Here is a 23,012-nt window from a genome sequence, read left to right as displayed (position 1 = left end):
CGGGTCTCTTCCTCGTGACCTTTGCCATGGGCGGGATTCCTCATACTGGCTCCGGCACTGAAACTTAAGCTCTGTACCCACGAAACTACTGCTTCTCTTTTCTGTCTCCCCCTGGCCACCACTGTTCTTCTGTGTCTAGGAATTTGACTACTTTAGGTACGTTTTGTAAGTGAAGTTAGACAATATTTGTCTTTTTGTGACTGGCTTATTTAACTTATCACGATGACCTTGAGGTTCATTATATGTTATAGGCTATATCAGAATTTTCTTTTTAAAGACTAAGTCATATTTCATCGTATGTATATACCACATTTTCTTTATCCTTATCTTTCAGTGGACATCAGGTTTTAGTAACCTCTTGACTGTTGTGAATAATGCTGCAAAAAACATGGTTGTGCAAGTATGTTTTCAAGATTCTGCTTTCGGTTTCTTTTTAGTGTGTGCTCAGAACTGAGATTGCTGGCTTATATGGTAATTCTGTTTTTAATTGTTTGAATAATCTCCATACTGTTTTCTATAGTGCTTGCACTATTTTACCTTTTCAGCAACAGTGCACAAGGGTTATACATTCTTTATATACTTACCACACATTACTTTCTATGGTGGTGGGTTTTTTTTGTTTGTTTGTTTTTGTTCTTGTTTAGTTTTTTTTTGATAGGGGCCCTGCCAACAGATGTGAGATGGTATGTCATTGTGGTTTTTAATTTAAATTGATTTATGGCTGTGGTGGGTCTTCATTGCTGAATGCTGCTTCCTCTAGTTGAGGCAAGAGTAGTGGCGGCTGCTCTAGCTGCAGTTTGTGGGCTCTTCATTGGGGTGGCTTTTCTTTTTGCAGCACACGAGCTCAGTAGTTGTGGTGCATGGGCTTAGTTTCACTGCAGCATGTGGAGTCTTCTTGAACCAGGGATGAAACTCCTGTCTCCTGCATTGGCAGGCAGATTTTTAACCATTGGACCACCAAGGAGATTTGCCATTGTGGGTTTAAAAAATAATAATTTTATTTATTTGTTTTGTTTTTGCCTTTGCTGGGTCTGTGTTGCTACGCAGGCTTTTGTCTAGTTGGGGCGAGTGGAGGCTACTCTTTAGTAGTGGTGCACGGCCTTCTCATTGCAGTGGCTTTTCTTGTTGCAGAGCACAAGGTTTAGGGCACATGGGCTTCACTAGTTGTGGCTCGTGGGTTTAGTTGCTCCTTGGTCTGTGGCGTCTTTCCGGACCAGGAATCAAACCCGTGTCTCCTGCATTGGCAGGCAGATTCTTTACCCCTGAATCACCAGGGAAGCCCTGTCATTCTGGTTTTGATTTGTATTTCTCTGATTAATGATGGTGAGCATTTTTTCCTTTTTGTTGGCCTTTTGTCTGTGTTCTTTTGAAAATTTCTATTCAAGTCAATTCTCCATTTTTAAAATTTGGTTATTGTTTTGTTGTTGTGTTTTGTTGTTGTTGTTGTAGTTCTTTATGTCGTCTAGATTTTAAACCCTTATCAGATCCTTTCTGTTTCTCCCATGTGATTACCTTTCTGTTTTGCTGAGTGTTTTCTTTGCTTTCTGGAGGTTTTTAGGTTTGATATAGTCCTTTTAATCTTTTTTTGCTTTTGTGCCCTGTTACATTCATTTTTAAAGTATCCCTTTTTTTCCTGTGAGGATATTTTGTAATAGCCTTTCTACAATGTGATTTATGAGAGCTATTCAGTTCCTTTGTGCAGCCATAGATATTCTGTTTTAGGGATGCATTGTTTTCCTGAGTAGTTCCAAGTAAATGAAATATTTTTAAGTTGTACAGTATATTTCAATAATGAAAAAGAATGAAAAGAAAATCATTTCTTTTGGTTACCTTAGGATGACCCACTTGTTTTAACAGTCAACATTTTCTTTTGCCTTTTATAAGGCGTAAATGTTTCTATTTGTTTATCACAGCAACTCTGAGATGAGGAAATGGAAATGATCTTGCTTACAGTGAGTTGATTTAAGTGAACTTCAGTTAGATTACCAGCATGGGCCATGTGATTCAAAATTCCATGTTTTAATATAGAATATTTTCCCTTATGTTAATGTTCAGTTAGTCATTCAGATAGGATTAGTAGTATTCTGGTGATAACAAGGTCTTGAGTTTGATTTAGGTGTCTTTTAACTTCTTCTAAGAAAATCCAGTTTTGCCCATAGATTGCAAGTTTTGGTAGTCATTTCACAAACATATCATTGTTACACACCTCAGGGGTAGAGATGGAAATGTCATTGAAACATTATCCAGATAAATGTATAACCAATGGAAATGTACTCGTTGCTCGTAAAGGAAGTTAGATGTAGTGTAGTTTTATTAAGAGCAAGGGCTCTGGTGTAATAATTTCGAGTTTCAGCTCTCTAAGATGAGTTATTTTGAAAGTTATTTGACCTTTCTGTGCCTCAGATTTTGGAAATGTCATTGAAACATTATCCAAATGAATGTATAACCAATGGAAGTATACTCGTTGCTCATAAAGGAAGTTAGAAACAGTGTAGTTTTGTTAAGAGCAAGGGCTCTGGCATAATACTTTCCAGTTTTGAATCATGTCTCTAAGATGAGTTATTTTTGAGAGTTATTTGACCTTTCTGTGCCTCAGATTTTTTTTTTTTTTTTAAATCTATAAAGTGGGTATAATAGTATTTACTTTTTGGAGTTCCTACAAAGATTAAAGGTTGCATACACGTAAAGTACTTAAAACAGTGCCTGGTACACAGTAAGTGCTCATTAACATGGTATTCATTATAGACACTGATCAAAATATAATCTCTCCCATTGATCAATGCTTGGAGAAATTACTGCATCTTTAAAGTTAATGAAATATTGAGAACTGTTAAAATTGTGACATTGTTAGAATAGTAGAAATATCAATAGATTTTTAGTATTCTGCTCTTTAATAAGCTTGTTGAAGACATAAAAGAGGCTTTTACATTTGTAGTAATAAATAGTGTCTTTATATTGATGGCCTTTGAGGAAGACAGTGTCCTAAGCACTTTATATAAATTAATTGATTTAATCCCCAAACACACTACTATTATCCAGTTTCATGGATAAAGAAACTGAGATGCAGAGATGTGGTACAAGTTGCCTCTTGTCATTGTGCTAGTAAGTAGCAGGTGTAGGATTAAATCCCCTTGTGCTGGTTCCAGATTTATTGGTCTTAACCATTTTGCTGTACTGTCTATATATGTATGTTTAGCTACATTACTGCTGTGTTGCTAAACCAAGGTGGATACTTCTTGGATGAAGGAACAGCTTAATATTGATTTTAACTTTCACAAATAGAGTTACAATAATGTGACTGAAATACAGTCTAAATGCAATTTATTATTACTTTTTTTGTTGTTGGTTTATGACATTTTATCTGAAGGTGAAATGATTTGGTATAAAGTGGTTGTGGTAACCTTTGTTTTCATTTCTAACCTTTTTAATCACGAAACAGTTATAAAACATTTAAAATTTATCATCATATAGTTTCTAGGTATGATCTTTAGGTAAAGTTCAGGACTTTCTTTTTTTTCCCAAAGTTGATCAGTGTTTATTTTGTCAGGTCATTCTCCTGTCTTTAATTCAGTTCCCCTGTTTCATCTTGCCTTAAAATCCTGTTCTGTTATCATTTCCATTTAGCAAAATAAGAAACAGAGACCTTGACAGGTTAAGTGCCTTATTAAATATAACTTGCACAATACGTTTTTGTAGCTCATCAGTAACTATAATTTAGCAAGTTATTTGATGCTGCTTTTTGATGAACAGTAATTCTCTGAATTTTGTTTTTGTTGTTGTTATATGATGAAATTTATTTGCTTTTTATATTTTTTTAAATTGGAGGATAATTGCTTTATAATGTTGTGTTGGTTTCTGCTGTACAACAGTGTAACCCAACTCTCAGTATATATCTGTATCCTCTCTGTCTGGAGTTGCTCTCCCACCCCATTGTATCCCCCAGCATCGTACCTCTCTAGGTCATCACAGCTCACCGAGCTGGGTTCCCAGCACTGCTCAGTGGTCCCCGCCCCCTGCCCCCCCATCTGTTTTACAGATGGTAGTATATGTATGTCCATGCTACTCTCTCAATTCATACCACCCTCCCTAGAATATTTTTGTGTTGGAAATTTTCTCTTTTCAGAAAGTATTTTGGATATTAGAATGAAAAAAAATATTAAGCTCTTACTAAATTTTATTTACTGTTTTGTGTTTTAAGGAATTGAAATTACCATTCACTTTTTTAAGTGGGCATATTCATGAACTGAGGATCCACGTACCATGGACAAAACTGGGTTCAGAACCAGTGGTAATTACCATCAATACAATGGAATGCATTTTGAAACTTAAAGATGGAATACAGGTAAGAAATTATTGAACCTAGTTGTTTATGTTAACCAATTAAAATACTTTATTTTTGGGGGCCTGTTCTGGGTCTTCACTGCTGTGAGTCAGCTTTCTCTAGTTGTGGCGAGCTGCGGCTACTCTCTAGTTGTGGTGAACAGGCTTCTCATCGTGATGGACTTCTTTTGTTGTGGAGCCCAGGCCCTAGGGTGTGTGGCCTCCAGTAGTTGCAGCTCCTGGGCTCTAGAGCGCAGGCTCAGTAGTTGTGGTGCGTGAACTTAGTTGCTCAGCAACTAAGTTGGGATCTTATTGGATCAGAGGTCGAAACTGTGTCTCCTGCATTGGCAGGCAGATTCCTTACCACTGACCCACCAGAGAAACCCCGACCAATTTAATAGTTATTAGTAATTGTTATTTCTTTAACTTTTGGAACAGGCCAGCTTTTACATAAACAAATCTTAGCTTATACACTTAACTTTTTTGTTTTTGGCTTCATTGGCTCAGTAGTTGTGCCATGTGGGCTTAGGTGTCCTGTGGCATGTGGATCTTAGTTCCCCTACCAGGGATTGAACATATGTCCCCTGTACTGGAAGGCAGACTCAATCACCAGGAAAGTTCCACACTTAAATTTTTTTTTTTAAACAGAACTATGAAAATAACAATTGCAAAAGAGTTTTCTTAAATTTGGATAAAACATCCTAGCAGTTATTTTCATATTAATCTTACTTACTCTAGTCATAGCCTTAGTAGGGATTATGCTTATTGCTTATTACCTTTATCTATAAGAAATGGGGTCTGATTGTGTTCAATTTTTAGGTGAAGGTTTTTGAATTTTCAGAGGATCTGTATGATTTTTATTTCGTTACATGACATTTCTAAATGAGGTGAAATGTTTTAAAGTTATATTTTGAGAAGATGAAAATATATTGAATTTACCTTCATACCAAATTTCACTGTATCTTTGAAATTTTGTCATTAGAAACTGATGTTTTGGACTTAATTCCTCTTTGACCCATGTTACATTTCATTTCAGTGTTTTTTTTTTTTTGTTGTTAAGTTATAATACTGATTTTAAGGAGTTTGGTATAATACTGATTTTAAGGAGTTTGTATGAAAAATTTTCTAATTTAGGAAGCAAACAGGTTTAGACAGCAGCATGTTTTGATGGATTTTTCCACTTTTATCCTGTATAAAAATAGTGTCTTAGTCTTTCATTTTTATGATTTATTCCTTAGCCCATTATTTAATTTTCAATTTTAAGGAAGCCTTTCTAGAACCAAGTGAATTGATGAGTATTGTTAAATTTTAATCTCTGTGAAATGAGTTAATGTAGGGAACAAGGTATAAAGAAGGTTGAGAAGTGCTTGCAAATGAGACTTTCAACCAGGGCTGAACATTCTTGCAAATGAGATGTTCAGCTAAGAATCCTCTGTTTGTTTCCATGAGAAAAGAACATTTCTTGCACACAAGGGTGTTTCTCTGATTCCTCAAAAGGAACAGACCCAGGGACAAAACGGATTCTAAGTTGATAAAGAAGTTCCCCCAAACAAAGTCTTAGCTGCAGTAACTAAGTTAAGGTAAAGGTTATCTCGCCCTGCACCTGCGCACTGTATAGTCGCTGAATTATAGTGCTTGCCGACTTGCCCTGTAGATTGTTGTGCAAGGCATAGAAAATAAAGCAGCTGTAAAAAACAAGGAGAAAAAGTAAAAAGATTCAAACCACTCTGCAGTGTTGGTGTTTCATTCCGTTGCTAACAAGTTAAGGCTATTTATAAATTGGTAAGATCATTTCCTTCTTGAAGTAGATAACTTTGAATGTCATATGAAATCACTGGGCTCAAACTTTTTTTCTTTCTGTGAAATCCCTTAATTCTGAACCTTTATTTTCCATTTCAACTTAACTAGTGTAAATTCCTGGAAATGAGTGTATCAGTGCTGTACTCTCATTAAAATTTATTTTGTGAACTTTAAATATTTGAGATATTGATTTGGGAATCTGTAGATAGTTATGGGCAACAAAATTTTATTTTACATTTATATTTAGTAATACTTAAATGGTTCTTAATCATTATGTTCTTGAAATTTAATTTTTTTAAGAAGTCTGGACTTGGTTATACCACCCATGCAGTGTTCCATATTAAGTGGAAAAAAAAAAATCCAGACACTTTAGTATTTTTTCAGTGGGAAGGTGGAACTTTCAAGGCCAGATGTCCCATAAGAAACACATTTTAAAAGAGGCAAATTACAACTAATTATAGAGGTTTCAGTAAAAGATTTGTAACACATGACTCAGCGTAACCTAGAACTAATATTTGATATTGGACCATGCATATGGCTACTGCAGGAATGATCAAATTTCCTGCTTGTGTGGTATTTGAGACTTGAATTTTGTGGTGTGTACAGCAAAAGGTCAAGTGTCATGAGTGTAAACCACTCTCAAAACAAGTATTTTTTACAGATGTTTAAAATTTTGAGCTTGAAAGGATTTTTGAAAATTGCAGTTGACATTTGGACAAATTATTCAGCAGTGTGCACCCCTGGAGAGTTATGCTTCAGTTTATACTGGTGATTAGAATTAATTTTTTTTTTAACTGTGCCATGAAGTATGCAGGATCTTAGTTGCCCAACCAGGAATCGAACCCCGGTCATCTGCAGTGGAAACACAAGAGTCTTCACCACTGGACCACCAGGGAAGTCCCTGGTGTTAATTTTTTGGTGAAATTATTATAGAGGAAACATTTTAAAATAGTTTATTTTCCTACTTTAAGCTTTGATTAGTATAATAGGAAATTAAGTTAAAAAATCATATATGTACTAGTAAAATTGAGTAAGCCCATATTTGGCTTATATTATTTCTAATTATTACAAATGCATAATGAAGAAAAGACTTACTTTCCAAATAAAATTAACATGGGATTGTAGGTAAAATGAACGGGCCTTTAAGAGTTACAGATATGAATCTGCTGAAAATACTATTAATGTATGAGAAAGTAATAAAATTTGAAAGAAATCTGAGGTTTATTTAGAAATCATTATAAAAATATTGCTAAATTTCTTGATAAAAAGGCATGTGCAGTTTGTAAAGTTCAATTAAATTCTAACATTTGTTGATTTTATTTTAACGTGTCATCGCACTGAAAAGCATTGCAAGATACGTAATTTCTGCAAACTACTTAGGAAAAAAGATTTATAATTGTGACTCCAATGATAATTATACTGCCTTAACATGTCTCTGATCATTTTTAATTATAGAGTTTTTTTTTATGTGAAGGTGACTAACTTGTGTGTTAGGTAAAGTCATCTTGATGTTCACTCTGAATTATTTTAATATATTGATATTCTAATTAGCATTGTATTGACGCTGAGAGACAGGTCTGTGTTAGTTATACTCACCTTTAGATCCTGCAGATTTGTACTGTTTTTATTTTTCTTTTTTGGACTCAAGACACAGAATTTGATTCATGACACATCATCACTAGTGATCCAGGTTTGATTTGTTTATTTATTTAGCTATTTTTGTCCACTCTAGTCTAGTCTAAAAAATACATGTGGAACCAGCATACAGCTCAAGGTTGAAAACCTTACCAGTAATTTACATTGAACTATAAGCTCCTCTTCTTTTGCATATTCTTGTTTATCTTCTATGGACCTCATCTGTAAAATAGGACAAGACTTTCTACATAGTTCTTTTGATTGTGTATGCTTTCTCTGTTCATTGTGTTTATAATTAAAAAAAAACCTCCTTCAGTGTAAGGAGAGTAGTCAATTTTTGTTTGTTTTTGTACAATATTTTTATTTTATTTTTAAATTTATTTATTTTAATTAGAGGCTAATTACAATATTGTATTGATTTTGCCATACATCCACATGAATCCACCATGTGTGTACATGTGTTCCCAATCCTGAACCCCCCTCTCACCTCCCTCCGCGTACCATCCCTCTGGGTCATCCCAGTGCACCAGGCACAAGCGTCCTATATCCTGCATCAAACCTGGACTGGTGATTTGTTTCTTCTATGATATTATTATCATGTTTGAATGCCATTCTCCCAAATCATCCCCCCCCGCCCCCCCGCCACAGAGTCCAAAAGACTGTTCTATACATCTGTGTCTCTTTTGCTGTCTCACATACAGGGTTATCGTTACCATCTTTCTAATTCGATATATATGTGTTAGTATACTGTATTGGTGTTTTTCTTTCTGGCTTACTTCACTCTGTATAATCAGCTCCATTTTCATCCACCTCATTAGAACTGATTCAAATGTATTCTTTTTAATGGCTGAGTAATACTCCATTGTGTATATATACCACACCTTTCTTATCCATTCATCTGCTGATGGACATCTAGGTTGCTTCCATGTCCTAAAACTATGTTGAATAGTAGTGGTGAACATGGGCACCCTTGTCTTGTTTCTGACTTTAGGGGAAATGCTTTCAATTTTTCACCGTTGAGGATAATGTTTGCTGTGGGTTTGTCATATATAGCTTTTATTATGTTGAGGTATGTTCCTTCTATTCCTGCTTTCTGGAGAGTTTTTATCATAAATGGATGTTGAATTTTGTCAAAGACTTTCTCTGCATCTATTGAGATAATCATATGGCTTTTTCAATTTGTTAATGTGGTGTATTACATTGATTGATTTGTGGATATTGAAGAATCCTTGCATCCCTGGGATAAAGCCCACTTGGTCATGGTGTATGATCTTTTTAATGTGTTGTTGGATTCTGATTGCTAGAATTTTTGTTAAGGATTTTTGCATCTATGTTCATCAGTGATATTGGCCTGTAGTTTTCTTTTTTTGTGGCATCTTTGTCAGGTTTTGGTATTAGGATGATGGTGGCCTCATAGAATGAGTTTGGAAGTTTCCCTTCCTCTGCAATTTTCTGGAAGAGTTTGAGTAGGATAGGTGTTAGCTCTTCTCGAAATTTTTGGTAGAATTCAGCTGTGAAGCCATCTGGACCTGGGCTTTTGTTTGCTGGAAGATTTCTGATTACAGTTTCAATTTCCGTGCTTGTGATCTTGGTCTGTTAAGATTTTCTATTTCTTCCTGGTTCAGTTTTGGAAAGTTGTACTTTTCTAAGAATTTGTCCATTTCTTCCACGTTGTCCATTTTATTGGCATATAATTGCTGATGGTCTCTTATGATCCTTTGTATTTGTGTGTTGTCTGTTGTGATCTTTCCATTTTCATTTCTAATTTTGATTTGATTCTTCTCCCTTTGTTTCTTGATGAGTCTGGCTAATGGTTTGTCAGTTTTATTTATTCTTTCAAAGAACCAGCTTTTGGCTTTGTTGATTTTTGCTATGGTCTCCTTTGTTTCTTTTGCATTTATTCCTGCCCTAATTTTTAAGCTTTCTTTCTTTCCTTCTACTAACCCTGGGGTTCTTCATTTCTTCCTTTTCTAGTTGCTTTAGGTGTAAAGTTAGGTTATTTATTTGGCTTTTTTCTTATTTCTTGAGGTATGCCTTTATTGCTATGAACTTTCCCCTTAGCACTGCTTTTACAGTGTCCAATAGGTTTCATTTTCATTCATTTCTATGCATATTTTGATTTCTTTTTTGATTTCTTCTGTGATTTTGTTGGTTATTCAGCAGTGTGTTTTTCAGCCTCCATATGTTGGAATTTTTAATAGTTTTTCTCCTGTAACTGAGATCTAATCTTACTGCATTGTGGTCAGGAAAGGGATGATTTCAGTTCTTTTGAATTTACCAAGGCTAGATTTATGGCCCAGGATGTGATCTATCCTGGAGAAGTTTCCGTGTGCACTTGAGAGAAAGGTGAAATTCATTGTTTTGGGGTGAAATATCAATTAGGTCTAACTGGTCTATTGTATCATTTAAAGTTTGTGTTTCTTTGTTAATTTTCTGTTTAGTTGATCTATCCATAAATGTGAGTGGGGTATTAAAGTCTCCCACTATTATGGTGTTATTGTTAATTTCCCCTTTCATACTTGTTAGCATTTGTCTTACATATTGCGGTGCTCCTATGTTGGGTACATATATATTTATAATTGTATATCTTCTTCTTGGATTGATCCTTTGATCATTATGTAGTGTCCTTCTTTGTCTCTCTTCACAGCCTTTGTTTTAAAGTCTATTTTATCTGATATGAGTATTGCTACTCCTGCTTTCTTTTGATCTCTATTTGCATGGAATATCTTTTTCCAGCCCTTCACTTCCAGTCTGTATGTGTCCCCTGTTTTGAGGTGGGTCTCTTGTAGACAACATATATAGGGGTCTTGTTTTTGTATCCATTCAGCCAGTCTTTGTCTTTTGTTTGGGACATTCAAACCGTTTACGTTTAAGGTAATTATTGATAAGTATGATCCCATTGCCATTTACTTTATTGTTTTGGGTTCGAGTTTATGAACCGTTTTTGTGTCTCCTGTCTAGAGAATATCCTTTAGCATTTGTTGGAGAGCTGGTTTGGTGGTGCTGAATTCTCTCAGCTTTTGCTTGTCTGTAAAGCTTTTGATTTCTCCTTCGTATTTGAATGAGATCCTTGCTGGGTACAGTAATCTGGGCTGTAGGTTATTTTCTTTCATCACTTTATGTCCTGCCATTCCCTCCTGGCCTGAAGAGTTTCTATTGAAAGATCAGCTGTTATCCTTATGGGAATCCCCTTGTGTGTTATTTGTTGTTTTTCCCTTGCTGCTTTTAATATTTGTTCTTTGTGTTTGATCTTTGTTAATTTGATTAATATGTGTCTTGGGGTGTTTCGCCTTGGGTTTCTCTTGTTTGGGACTCTCTGTGTTTCTTGGACTTGGGTGATTATTTCCTTCCCCATTTTAGGGAAGTTTTCAACTATTATCTCCTCAAGTATTCTTTCATGGTCTTTCTTTTGTTTTCTTCTTCTGAGACTCCTATGATTCGAATCTTGGAGTGTTTAATATTGTCCTGGAGGTCTCTGAGATTGTCCTCATTTCTTTTATTTCATTTTTCCTCTCTGATTCATTTATTTCTACCATTCTATCTTCTACTTCACTAATCCTATCTTCTGCCTCCGTTATTTTACTATTTGTTGTCTCCAGAGTGTATTTGATTTCATTTATTGCATTATTCATTGTATATTGACTTTTAAAAATTTCTTCTAGGTCCTTGTTAAACCTTTCTTGCATTTTCTCAATCCTTGTCTCCAGACTGTTTATCTGTGATTCCATTTTTTTTCAAGATTTTGGATCATTTTCACTATCATTATTCAGAATTCTTTATCAGGTGGATTCCCTATCTCTTCCTCTGTTGTTTGGTTTGGTGGGCACTTATTCTGTTCCTTTACCTGCTGGTATTCCTCTGTGTCTTCATCTTGTTTATATTGCTGAGTTTGGGGTAGCCTTTCTGTATTCTGGCAGTTTGTGGAGTTCTCTTTATTATGAAGTTTCCTCACTGTGGGTGGGGTTGTATCCATGGCTTGTCAAGGTTTCTTGGTTAGGGAAGCTTGTGTTGGTGTTCTGGTGGGTGGAGCTGGATTTCTTCTCTCTGGAGTGCAATGAAGTGTCTATGAGATGTCAGTGGTTTTGGAGTAACTTTGGGCAGCCTGTATATTGAAGCTCAGGGCTGTGTTCCTGTGTTGCTGGAGAATTTGCATGGTATGTCTTGCTCTGGAACTTGTTGGTCTTTGGGTGGTGCTTGGTTTCAGTGTAGGTATGGAGGCGCTTGATGAGCTCCTATTGATTAATGTTCCCTGGAGTCAGGAGTTCTCTGATGTTCTCAGGTTTTGAACTTAAGCCTCCTGCTTCTGATTTTCAGTCTTATTTTTACAGTAGTCTCAAGACTTCTTCTTCTATGCAGCACTGTTGATAAAACATCTAGGTTAAAGATGAAAAGTTTCTCCACAGTGAGGAACACATAGAGAGGTTCACAGAGTTACATGGAGAAGAGAAGAGGGAGGAGGGAGTTAGAGGTGACCTGAATGAGATGAGGTGGAATCAAAAGAGGAGAGAGCAAGCTAGCCAGTAATCACTTCCTTATGTGCGCTCCACAGTCTGTACTGCTCAGAGATGTTCATGGAGTTATACAGAGAAGAGAGAAGGGAGGAAGGAGACAGAGGTGGCCAGGAGGATGAAAGAGGGGAATGAAAAGGAGAGAGACAGATCTAGCCAGTAATCAGTTCCCTAAGTGTTCTCCACCATCTGGAACACACAGAGATTCATAGAGTTGGATAGAGAAGAGAATGGGGAGGGAGGAGACAGAGGTGACCTGTTGGAGAAAAAGGAGAGTCCAAAGTGGGAGAGAGCAGTCAAGCCAGTAATCTCGCTCCCAAGTAAAAATGGGTACTGAAGATTGGGTTCTTAAAGGTACAAAATTGATAACAAATACCAAAAAGCAAAGATTAAAATTCTGGAGTAGAGGTTTGATTTTCAAAAATACAGTATTAAGGAAAAGAAGAAAAAAAGTCACAAAAATTATTAAAAAAATATATATATATGAAGTTTGCTTTAAAAAATAGTCTTTTTTTTGAAAAGTAATAGTAGCTTATAAAAATGAAAATTAAAGGAGTAATAGAGGACTTAAAAATTAAAGTTAAAAAAAAAGAAAGGAATGATCGTAAAAATAGTAAAGATATATCTAGGACTCTCTCTAGTGGTGTTGTGGGCAGTGTGGGTTCATTTTCGGATAGTTCCTTGGTCCGGCTCATATTTCTCAAGATCTATAGGCCCCTTCCTATGTAGTTGGTACTAACTACAGGGTTTTAATCTATTGCACCTGTCACTTCCAAGGTGGTTCCCTCTGTTTTAGCTTCTTCTGTTTGCTGGTCTCTTCAATGTCTGATTTCCGCCCTGACACAAGGAGGGCGGTGGTGGACGCTTTTTTTTTTAGGCTCACTTGTTCAGTCACGCTGTGGGGAGGGAGGGATGCTACAAACAAATAACACTGGCGTGTGCTCGCAGTGTCTCAGCCACACTGGGCCTGCCCCCGCTCACGGTGCATGTGCTTTCCCTGCTCACACTGCTCAGGCTCTAGTTTGCTCCACTGGGAACCATCTGAGGCCGGCCCTGGGCTGCATGCACCTCCCAGGTCTAAGTCTCTCAGGTTCAGGCGCTTGGGTAGTCCTCAGAGGCGCAGACTCCATTGGGCCTGCGTTTTGTGCCTTCCCCAGGTCCAAGCAGCTTGGGTCATGAGCTGTTTGGCGAGCGCGGTCACTGCGACTTACCGCCTTTCTTGTCCCTGCTGCTTGGTTTTCTGGGTGTACAACCGGCGCACCTTCTCAGGCAGATGGTGATTGTCCAGAACCCCAAGAAGTCTTGGTTAGCAAGAAGCCTGCTTGCAGTTTGGTAGATAATGTCTCTCTGGGGCTGTGATTGCCCCCTTCCAGCTCTGGCTGCCTGTCACCCGAGGTGGATGGCCTGCAGCCGGCTGGTTCTGTTCAGCCCTTTGTTCTGTGAGCGGGCCTGGTGGTGGCTTAGGGCTTTTCCCGTGGTAGCTATCCCACAGTCTGGTTTGCTAGCCCAAGTTAGTTGTTCTGATTACCCTCAGGGCATTCAGGCCCTTACCCTCAGGGCATTCAGGCCCGGTCCTTACTCTAAGCAATGCAGCCCGCGCCTCCCTGCCCAGCCCCCGCTTGCTAGTGGTGGGTGCAGGGGTCTGCGCTGCTTCTCCGCTGGGGGAGTTACCGTTGGGCTTGTAATCTGTGGGTTTTAATTATTTACTTAATTTTTCTTCCCTATTATGTTGCCCTCTGTGATTCCAAGGCTCGCCACAGACTCGGCAGTGAGAGTGTTTCCTGGTGTTCAGAAACTTCTCTCTTTTTAAGACTCCCTGGGACAGAGCTCCGTCCCTACCTCTTTTGTCTCTTTTTTTGTCTTTTATATTTTTCCTACCTCCTTTCAAAGACAATGGGCTGCTTTTCTGGGTGCCTGACGTCCTCTGCTGGTGTTCAGAAGTTGTTTTGTGGAATTTACTCAGTGTTTAAATGTTCTTTTGATGAATTAGTAGGGGAGAAAGTGGTCTCCCCGTCCTATTCCTCCGCTGTCTTAGGACCGCCCAATTTTTAAAGTACATCTTTATTCTGCTCTTTGTGCCACCTAGGAAGTAAAATCTCAAAAGTCTTTTGACCTGTTACATGTAACCATTTGCAAGGTGTTTATATAAGTGATACTTGCTATTCCTAAAATAAAAAATAAAATCTTCTGAACCTAAATCAAAATTTTAAGATACCATTTAAAGCGAGATAAAGAACTAGGATTTTGGTTAGTGTAGCAATCTTGCCTGTTCTCTTTCCTTGAATGTTTGATGCAGTGGAAATTGGTTATTGGCTTAGATAGTTGTTAAGAGAATAGAGGAGTATCATATCCTGTCCTTGAAGCCTGTGCACTATTAGGCTAGAGGAAGTTTTGGTAAGGCTGTTAACAATATTTATATGTCTTTTTTGTTTTTTAACACTGTAATTCTCTTATCTGAAGCTAGTTTAATCTGGTTGACTGGTGCCTTGGTTTGAATGTCCTCTCAAAATTCCTGTTCTGACATCCTAATCCCTAGAGATAGTGGTGTATTAAGAGGTAGGGCCTTTGAAAATCATGACAGTGGAGGCCTCATTAATTCAGTTAGTGCTTTTTAAAAGAAAATTTAGAGAGATTGCTACCCCTTTTGCCTTATGAGGACACAGTGACAACCAGATAAAGGGCCCTCACTAGACCATGTGTTGGCACTTTGACCTTAGACTTCCTAGCCTATGAGAAGTATGAGGAATAAATTTCTGTTGTTTTTTAGCTACCCAGTCAGTGGTGTTCTGTTACAGTAGCCTAAATGGACTGAAACAACTACCTTTTCAGAAATTAAGGAAAAGCCCAGAATTGCTGACTCAGGTTGTGGAATTTACGGTACTATTGTGGATTCCCTCACTTGCGCTGCTATAGGATAGTGATGGTGGTGATGCTGATAGCAGATAGTGTAGTTTAGATTCTGCCTGTAGATTTCTTTCTATGAAAAATGAGGCAGAGTTCCCTATAAATGATGGGTAGCTTCTTTACTTCCACTGGGGAATCCCTTTATGGTGGGTGTATAAATATTTACAAATGTTACATTTTCTTGTTGGATTGACCCCTTATCACTAGGTAATGCCCTTTTTTTCTAATTACTGCCTTTGTTTTAAAGTCTATTTTGTCTGATGAAAGCATAACTATCCCTGCTTTCTTTTTGTTTCCATTTACATGGAATAGCTTTTTCCACCCCTTCACTTTCAGTCCGTGTGTGTACATTTGAAGTGAATTTCTTGTAGGCAGCATATCGTTAGGTCTTGTTTTTTTATCCTTTCAACACTATTTCTTGTGATTAGAGAATTTAGTCCATTTACATTTGAATGCCATTTTGTTAGTTTTTTTCTGGCTGTTTTGTAGTTTTTCCTTTTTTATTCCTCTTCATTTGTGATTTGAAGACTTCCTTTATCTGCTATAGGTTTTTGCTTTGTGGTTGACTCATTGGAAAAGACTGATGCTGGGAGGGTTTGGGGCCAGGTGGAGAAGGGGATGACAGAGGATGAGATGGCTGGATGGCATCACCAACTTGATGGATGTGAGTTTGAGTGAACTCGGGGAGTTGGTGATGGACAGGGAGGCCTGGCGTGCTGCAGTTCACGGGGTCGCAAAGAGTCGGACACGACTGAGCGACTGAACTGAACTGAACCATGAGTCTTGTATATAACAGCATATAAAAACCTGTTTAAAGTTGATGTGTTTGAATATGTTCTAAAGCACTACCTTTTACCCACCCTCATGTTAATGTTTTTGATGTCACATTTTACATCTTTTTATCTTGTGTATACCTCAACTTAATTATTGTAGTTACAGTTATCCTTTTACTACTTTAGTCTTTTGACCTTCACACATTATAGCTTTATAGGTAATTAATCCACTACATTTACTTCATTTATACTATAGTATATTTATACTGTACTATATTTACCTTTACCAGTGAGATTTATACTTTCATATGTATTTTTAATTTAATTATTTTTATTTGGGCTATAACTTGCAGTATTAGTTTCAGATGAATAACATAGTGATTCACTATTTTTGTACATTACAAAAAGATCACAGGATGAGTCTCAACTATCTGTCACCATACAGAGTTGTTACAATATTGCTGGTTATATTCCCTATGCTGTTCATTATATCCCCTTGATTTATTTATTTTATAACTAGAAATCTATACTTCTTAGTCTATCTCACCTTCTTTCTTTCCCCCAAACCCCTCCCCCCTGGCAATCATTTGTTTGTTCTTCGTATTTATGCATCTGTTTCAGTTTTATTATATTTGTTAATTTGTTGTGTTTTTGGATTCCACATGTAAGTGAAATCGTATGGTGTTTATCTTTCTCTGATTTATTTCACTTAGCATAATGCCTTCTAGGTCTGTCTGTGTTGCATTTGGCAAGATTTCATTTTTTTTATGGCTGAATAATATTTCATTGTGTGTGTATATATGTATGTATATACTACATTTTCTATATCTGTTCATTTTTTTGATGGATACTTCAGTTTCTTCCATATCTTGGCTATTGGAAATAATGTTGCAGTGAACACAGGCGTGCATATATTGTTTCAAATTAGTGTTTTGTTTTCTTTGGAAAACTATTCTTCTTTGGAAGAGTGGACTTGCTGGATCATATGGTTAATTTTTTGAGGAACCCCCTTTTTGTTTTCTGTGATGGTTGTATCAGCTAACATTCACAACAGTCCATGAAGGTTCTCTTTTCTCCATATCCTCACTGACTCTTGTTACTTGTTGTCTTTTTGACCATAACCATTCTGACAGGTGTGAGGTGATATCTCATTGTGGATTTGCTAATTTTATTCCCCTGATAATTAGTGATGTGGAGCATTTGTTCGTGTCTGTTGGCAATCTTTATATCTTCTTTGAAAAATTTTCCAGGTCCTCTGCCTATTTTTTTTAAATTGGGTTGTTTGTTGTTTTTGATGTTGCTGCTGCTGCTGCTAAGTTGCTTCAGTCGTGTCTGACTCTGTGCGACCCCAGAGATGGCAGCCCACCAGGCTCCCCCGTCCCTGCGATTCTCCAGGCAAGAAGAATTTGTCTTGTCTGTGTCAGATATGTGATTTGCAAATAGTGTCTCTCAGTAATTTGTCTCTTCATGCTCTTATAAAGGTCTTTTGCAGAGTGAAAGTTTTGGTTTTGATTAGGTCCAATTTATTAATTTTTCCTTTTATGCTCTTTGGTTTCAATGTCAGATCTAAGAATTCTTTCCCTAGCCCAACATCTTAAAGTTCTTATGTGGTTTTTCCTAGGAATTTTGTAGTTGTAGTTTTAAATCTGTGATCCATTTTGAGTTAATTTTAATATAAAGTATGAAGTTTAGTTTGACATTCATCTTTTTGCCTGTGGATATTCACTGGTTTCAGTACCATGTGTGAAAACATTGCACCTCCTCCATTGAATTGTTTTTACCATTTTTGTCAAAAATCAGTTGGGTGTATTTGAGTCTATTTCTAGGTTTCCTACACTGTCCGTATAGTTAATATATCTATTCCTATGTCAGTAACATACTCTCTTGATTACTGTAGGGTTAGCATTAGTAAGAGTGAGTCCTCCTACTTTTGTTGTTCAGTTGCTAAGTTGTGTCTGACTCTTTGTGACCCTCTGGACTGAAGCATGCCAGGCTTCCCTGTCCTTCACTATCTCCCAGTGTTTGCTCAGATTCATGTCCCTTGAGTCACTGATGCTATCTAACCTCTGCTCTCCCATTCTCCTTTTGCCTGCAGTCTTTCCCAGGATCAGGGTCTTTTCCAGTGAGTGGGCTCTTCTCATCAGATGGCCAAAGTACTGAGGCTTTGGCTTTGGCGTCAGTCCTTCCAATGAATACTTAGGGTTCATTTCCTTTAGGATTGACTGGTTTGATCTTGCAGTCCAGTGGACTCTCAAGAGTCTTCTCCAGCACCAACAGTTCAAAAGCATCAGTTCTTTGGTAGTTAGCTTTCTTTATGGTCCACCTCTCGCATCAGTACATGACTTCTGAAATACCATAAATTTGAGTAGACGGACCTTTGTTGGCAAACTGATGTCTCTGCTTTTTAATATGCTGTCTAGATTTGTCATAACTTTCCTTCCAAGCAGCAAGTGTCTTTTAATTTCGTGGCTGCAGTCATTATCCACAGTGATTTTGGAGCCCAAGAACATAAAATCTGTCACTGTTTCAACTTTTCCCCCATCTGTTTGCCATGAAGTGATGGGACCAGATGCCATGATCTTTGTTTTTGAATGTTGAGTTTTAAGCCAGTTTCTCACTCTCTTTCACCCTCATCAAGAGGCTTTTTAGTTCCTCTTCACTTTCTGCTATTAAAGTGGTATCATCTGCATATGTGAGGTTGTTGATATGTCTCCCAGCAATCTTGATTCCAGCTTGTGATTCATCTAGCCTGGCATTTCACATGATATACTCTGCATATATTCTTTTTCAAAATTGTTTCTGTCTATTAGAAAGAGTCTTTTCTTTCCAGACTTTAGAATAGGCTTGTAAGTTTGGCAGAAATTGCCTTAAATGTGCAGAACAGTTTGGGGAGAGTTGACATCTTTACCATGTTGTCTTCTAATCCATGAACACAGTATGTTTCTTCAGTTACTTAGATTTTCTTTGATTTCTTTCATCAGCATTGTTTTTCCAGCCTGTGGATCCTGTATATGTTTTCCTAGATTTATAGCTAAATATTTTATTTTCTTTGGAGTATTTGTAAATCTTATTGTGGTTTTTATTTTCATTTCCAGTTATTTGTTGTTATGCAGTTGATTTTTCTTTATTGATCTTGTGTTCTGCAACTTTGCTTCCTTTGTTAATTACAGGAGGGTTTTTTGTAGATTACTTGTAATTGTTTTCCAGATAATCACGTCAACTATTAATACAAATAGTTTTGTTTCCAATCTAGATGTTCTTCCATTCCTTTTTAACTTATGACTTAATATTTATACCTCTTCACTGAATCTGCCTCCATGATGCCATTATAAACATTTTGGGAGAGGTCATTAATAACATCATTGTTGCAAAATCTTTACTTTTTGGTCTCTTTTTGGAAACTTCACTTATGTGGCTCTCTTCCTATCTCTCTCTACCCTTTCTCTGGCTCTTCTTGGGGCTTCATTTCTGCTACCCATCCCAGAGTTTTAATCGGAGTTTCTTAGGCTTTCATTATTTTAGTCCTTGCCTCTCCTTGGATCATTTTATTCCCTAGTAGATTTAATTATTATATGCTGTTTATTCATAAAATGCTATTTTAGGGTCCGGTCTCTTCCCCCCCGACCCCTGAGCTCCAAGACCAAGAGCAAAATGGACCTTGACTTATATCTCTGTAGAATGTTTCAAACTGAATTTTATTTTAAACCTCAAATCCCTTCTTCCTTATATGTTTCCTATTTCAGTGAAAAATTCCACTTTTTACCCTTAATCCAGACTAGCACCCCTGAAGTCATGCTGAACTTTCTACATCCCTTATATCCAGTTATTTGTCCTACTCTGGACTCTACTGTTATCTCTTTTGCATATATCTATTTTAGTCCTCATTGATACTTCTCTCTGCGTATGATGTTTCCAAAATGTAAACTGAACTATATAACTACTGGGCTTAAAATTTCTTAATGGCTACCATCCTTTTGTTTTCACAGTTCTCAATCTTTTCAGTCTTCCAGCCTCTGGGGTCACTTTGTTTTCTCTCAAATTTCAGCTTCCCTGAGTTATTTGTAGGTCCTCTGCTGCTGCTAAGTTGCTTCAGTCGTGTCCGACTCTGTGCAACCCCATAGACAGCAGCCCACCAGGCTCCTCTGTCCTTGGGATTCGCCAGGCAAGAACACTGGAGTGGTTTGCCATTTCCTTCTCCACATTCATAATATCTTGATTACCATAGCATCTGTATAAATATGGTAAGCAGTTCATTCATGGACATGAGTAATAGGTGAGAATGATTTTTCTGAACACTATTTTCATTATCTTACTGATAAAGTCTTGATCCTCAATTTTCATTAATATATTGGTTGACTGGAATATCCTTTACTTCAAACTTAGTGTAAGCAATATTTTATTTATATTTTAAAGTAATGTTTTAATTGAAGGATCATTGCTTTACAATGTTCTGTTGGTTTCTGCCATACATCAACATGAATTAGCCATAGATGTACACACATCCACCCTGCCTCCTGAACCTCCCTCCCTCCTACCCTACCCCAGGCAGTATTTTAAGATGTCTTTTGTCCTTATGAAAATACATACAACAATTCAATTTTGATATTTATATAGTTATCCACTGGTAGATGAATTGCACAAAATTTTCTGTCTTATCTCTGGCTTTCTCATATTCTCTAGAGAACTTTGAATAAGCTTAATATTTGTATAAACAAATTCGTTGGTAGAGACACATCTACAAAAAATTTCAGATAAGGTAATCAGAAATTAAATGTAAATACTCTTAGTTTTCTATTGCATTTCAACACTGCTGTTCCCCTGCATTGATACATAGATGATCAAGAATTGTGTACAATAGATTAACATATTTTTTCCATGGTATTGGATTTTCCTTGTATTATATATGCAAAGATAAAAAGCGAATAATATATTTAACATTTACTTTATATGTAGAGTTGACATTTTTGCCAAACTGAAGTGTACTGACATTTTTGCATACCTATATCTAATATAGTAAAAGGACATTTCATTTGTAAAGTAATAGCTATTTCTAAATGTTTATCCTGATTAGTTAAAAAGATTTGTGTTGTTAAATACCACTGAAACTCTTGACATCTGTATAAATTATCTAGCTTGACATCATCATACTTTTTTGTTCTGCCTTCTAGCATACATAATTCCTATGATGCCAGGTACATCATAGGATTATAAAAAGGCAAATTACATTTGCTGCTTCTTTCTTTCTGATGACAGTTAAATTTTCCTCTAATTGTTTTTTCTCAATAATCTCTCTGCCAAAACTGGAAAACTTTGAGGAAAATTTTTACTTTATTTCCACATATTGGACCTTGAATAAATATTGAAATGTGAATTATTTTCATTTTTACTTGGGAGTAGAAAGAAGACCAGTAATTGGATTTGTAGAGCTGTAGTAAGGAAAAAGCAGAATAAATTACAAAGTCAGTGTTACTCTCAATAGATTATTTTCTCATATTATTTATTTCAGATTTTTTTTTTTTTTCAATTCAAAAAGTACCTCCAGGGGATCTTCCCCACCTGGGGATCTTCCTAACCCAGGGATCCAACCTGTGTTCTAGAGCACAGACTCAGTAGTTGTGCTTGGGCTCAGCTGCTCTGAGGCATGTGAGATCTTCCTGCATCAGGAATTGAACCCATGTTTCCTGAATTGGCAGGTGGATTCTTCATCACTGAGCCACCAGGGAAGCCCTCTTGAATGTTTTAAGGAAAACATGTTATCTCATATGTAGCTTCTGATTTTAATTTTAGTATGGAAATACTGTCTGTAGTCTTAGAACAACCAGGTGGTAAAATACTTTGTTTTAAATTTAGATTTGTTTTTGAGGTGAAATAACTTGAATAATTTAAAAACATTATTGAAAAGGAAATAAAAAAACAAAAGCCACGAACATCCACAGATAACTTGTGGATGAATGAAAATGAAGGTAAATATGTCTTAAACTCTATTCTGTGCCTTAAAAATTCAGAAATAGGAGAAATCATGTTTTCTTAAACTTCTGCCTGTGTCTAAAGCTTCCTAATCAGAAGTGGTAGAGAGAGGACTCCTTTTAGTTAGCTGTTTGGAAAAAACAACAGCTATGTGTTATAAAGATTTAGTTCTTTATATATATGTACATATATATGTGTGTATATATATATAAATAATAAAAGTGAAAGTTTTAGTTGTTCAGTTGTGTCTGACTTTTTGCAAAACCAGAGATTGTAGCCCAGGCTCCACTGTCCATGGAGTTCTCCAGGCAGAAATATTGGAGTGGGTAGCCATTCCCTTCTCCGGGGGATCTTCCCAACCCAGGGATTGAAGCTGGGTCTCCTGCATTGCAGGCAGATTCTTTACGGCCTGAGCCACGAGGGAAGACCATATTTTATATACATAGAGTAGAATTTTTTGTTATGTCATATATAAGATTGAAATTTGTGCCGCATGAAAACCAGACTTGGTATAAGGTGGATTTTTGATTTGATAATTTTTTAAGATGGATTTTTGATTTGATAATTTTTTTAACATTAAGAAAGTTTTAATTCTTGCTTGCCACTTTAGGTGTTTTTTTTTTGTGGGGGGGTTCTGTTGTATTTGTTTTATCCTTGGGAAGACTTCTATTTACTTATTTTTTTCAGCTGTAGGAGCTGATCTCTTCTATGTTAAGAAGAAAAATTGGGATTGAGATAAGAAAGGAAGGCTTTAGTTTTGTGAAGGACTTTCTAAGAATGTTATGAATGAAAATATGGGGTTGTAATAGAAGTGCCAGTACAACCCTAATTATAGTGTTCAATGCTGTGGACTCTATAATTTCTATGTCTGAATGTTGGGGGAAAAAAGCTGGTATGAAACATTGCAGCTTGCTGGTGCTGCAAGTTCTTTCTTCCCCTGTTGGCTTTAAGCCATCCCAGTGTGTTAGCTGGTATTAAAGATAATGAAGAACACAGACTGCAGCTTCTAGTTTTTTGTTTTGGTCTGGTTCACAAAGTCGTCTCTAGATTCCCTTTTTATTCGTAAAATGCAGCAGTTGTCTGATTTTTGTTTTGTTAATTAGCT

General features: G+C 36.7%; 1 protein-coding gene across 38 annotated transcripts in view; it reads left to right on the top strand.

Moving 5' to 3' along the window:
• The window catches only part of VPS13B (vacuolar protein sorting 13 homolog B), a 784,482-nt gene that overhangs the window by 9,354 nt on the left and 752,116 nt on the right, over positions 1–23,012 (top strand). For all 38 annotated transcript variants that reach the window (XR_006060874.2, XM_060393910.1, XM_042254441.2 and 35 more), the window contains exon 3: positions 4,199–4,342. Coding sequence is in view for 37 of the 38 variants with exons in the window: in XM_060393910.1 (XP_060249893.1) it covers positions 4,199–4,342 (144 nt within the window). In the remaining variant the exon portion in view is untranslated. The remainder of the gene's footprint in view (positions 1–4,198; positions 4,343–23,012) is intronic.

Source organism: Ovis aries, chromosome 9 (genome assembly GCF_016772045.2).
Source record: "Ovis aries strain OAR_USU_Benz2616 breed Rambouillet chromosome 9, ARS-UI_Ramb_v3.0, whole genome shotgun sequence".
In the NCBI taxonomy this organism is placed as follows: Eukaryota; Metazoa; Chordata; class Mammalia; order Artiodactyla; family Bovidae; genus Ovis; species Ovis aries.
Note: the sequence above shows the minus strand (reverse complement) of the source record. Positions and strands in the feature narration are given on the sequence as shown.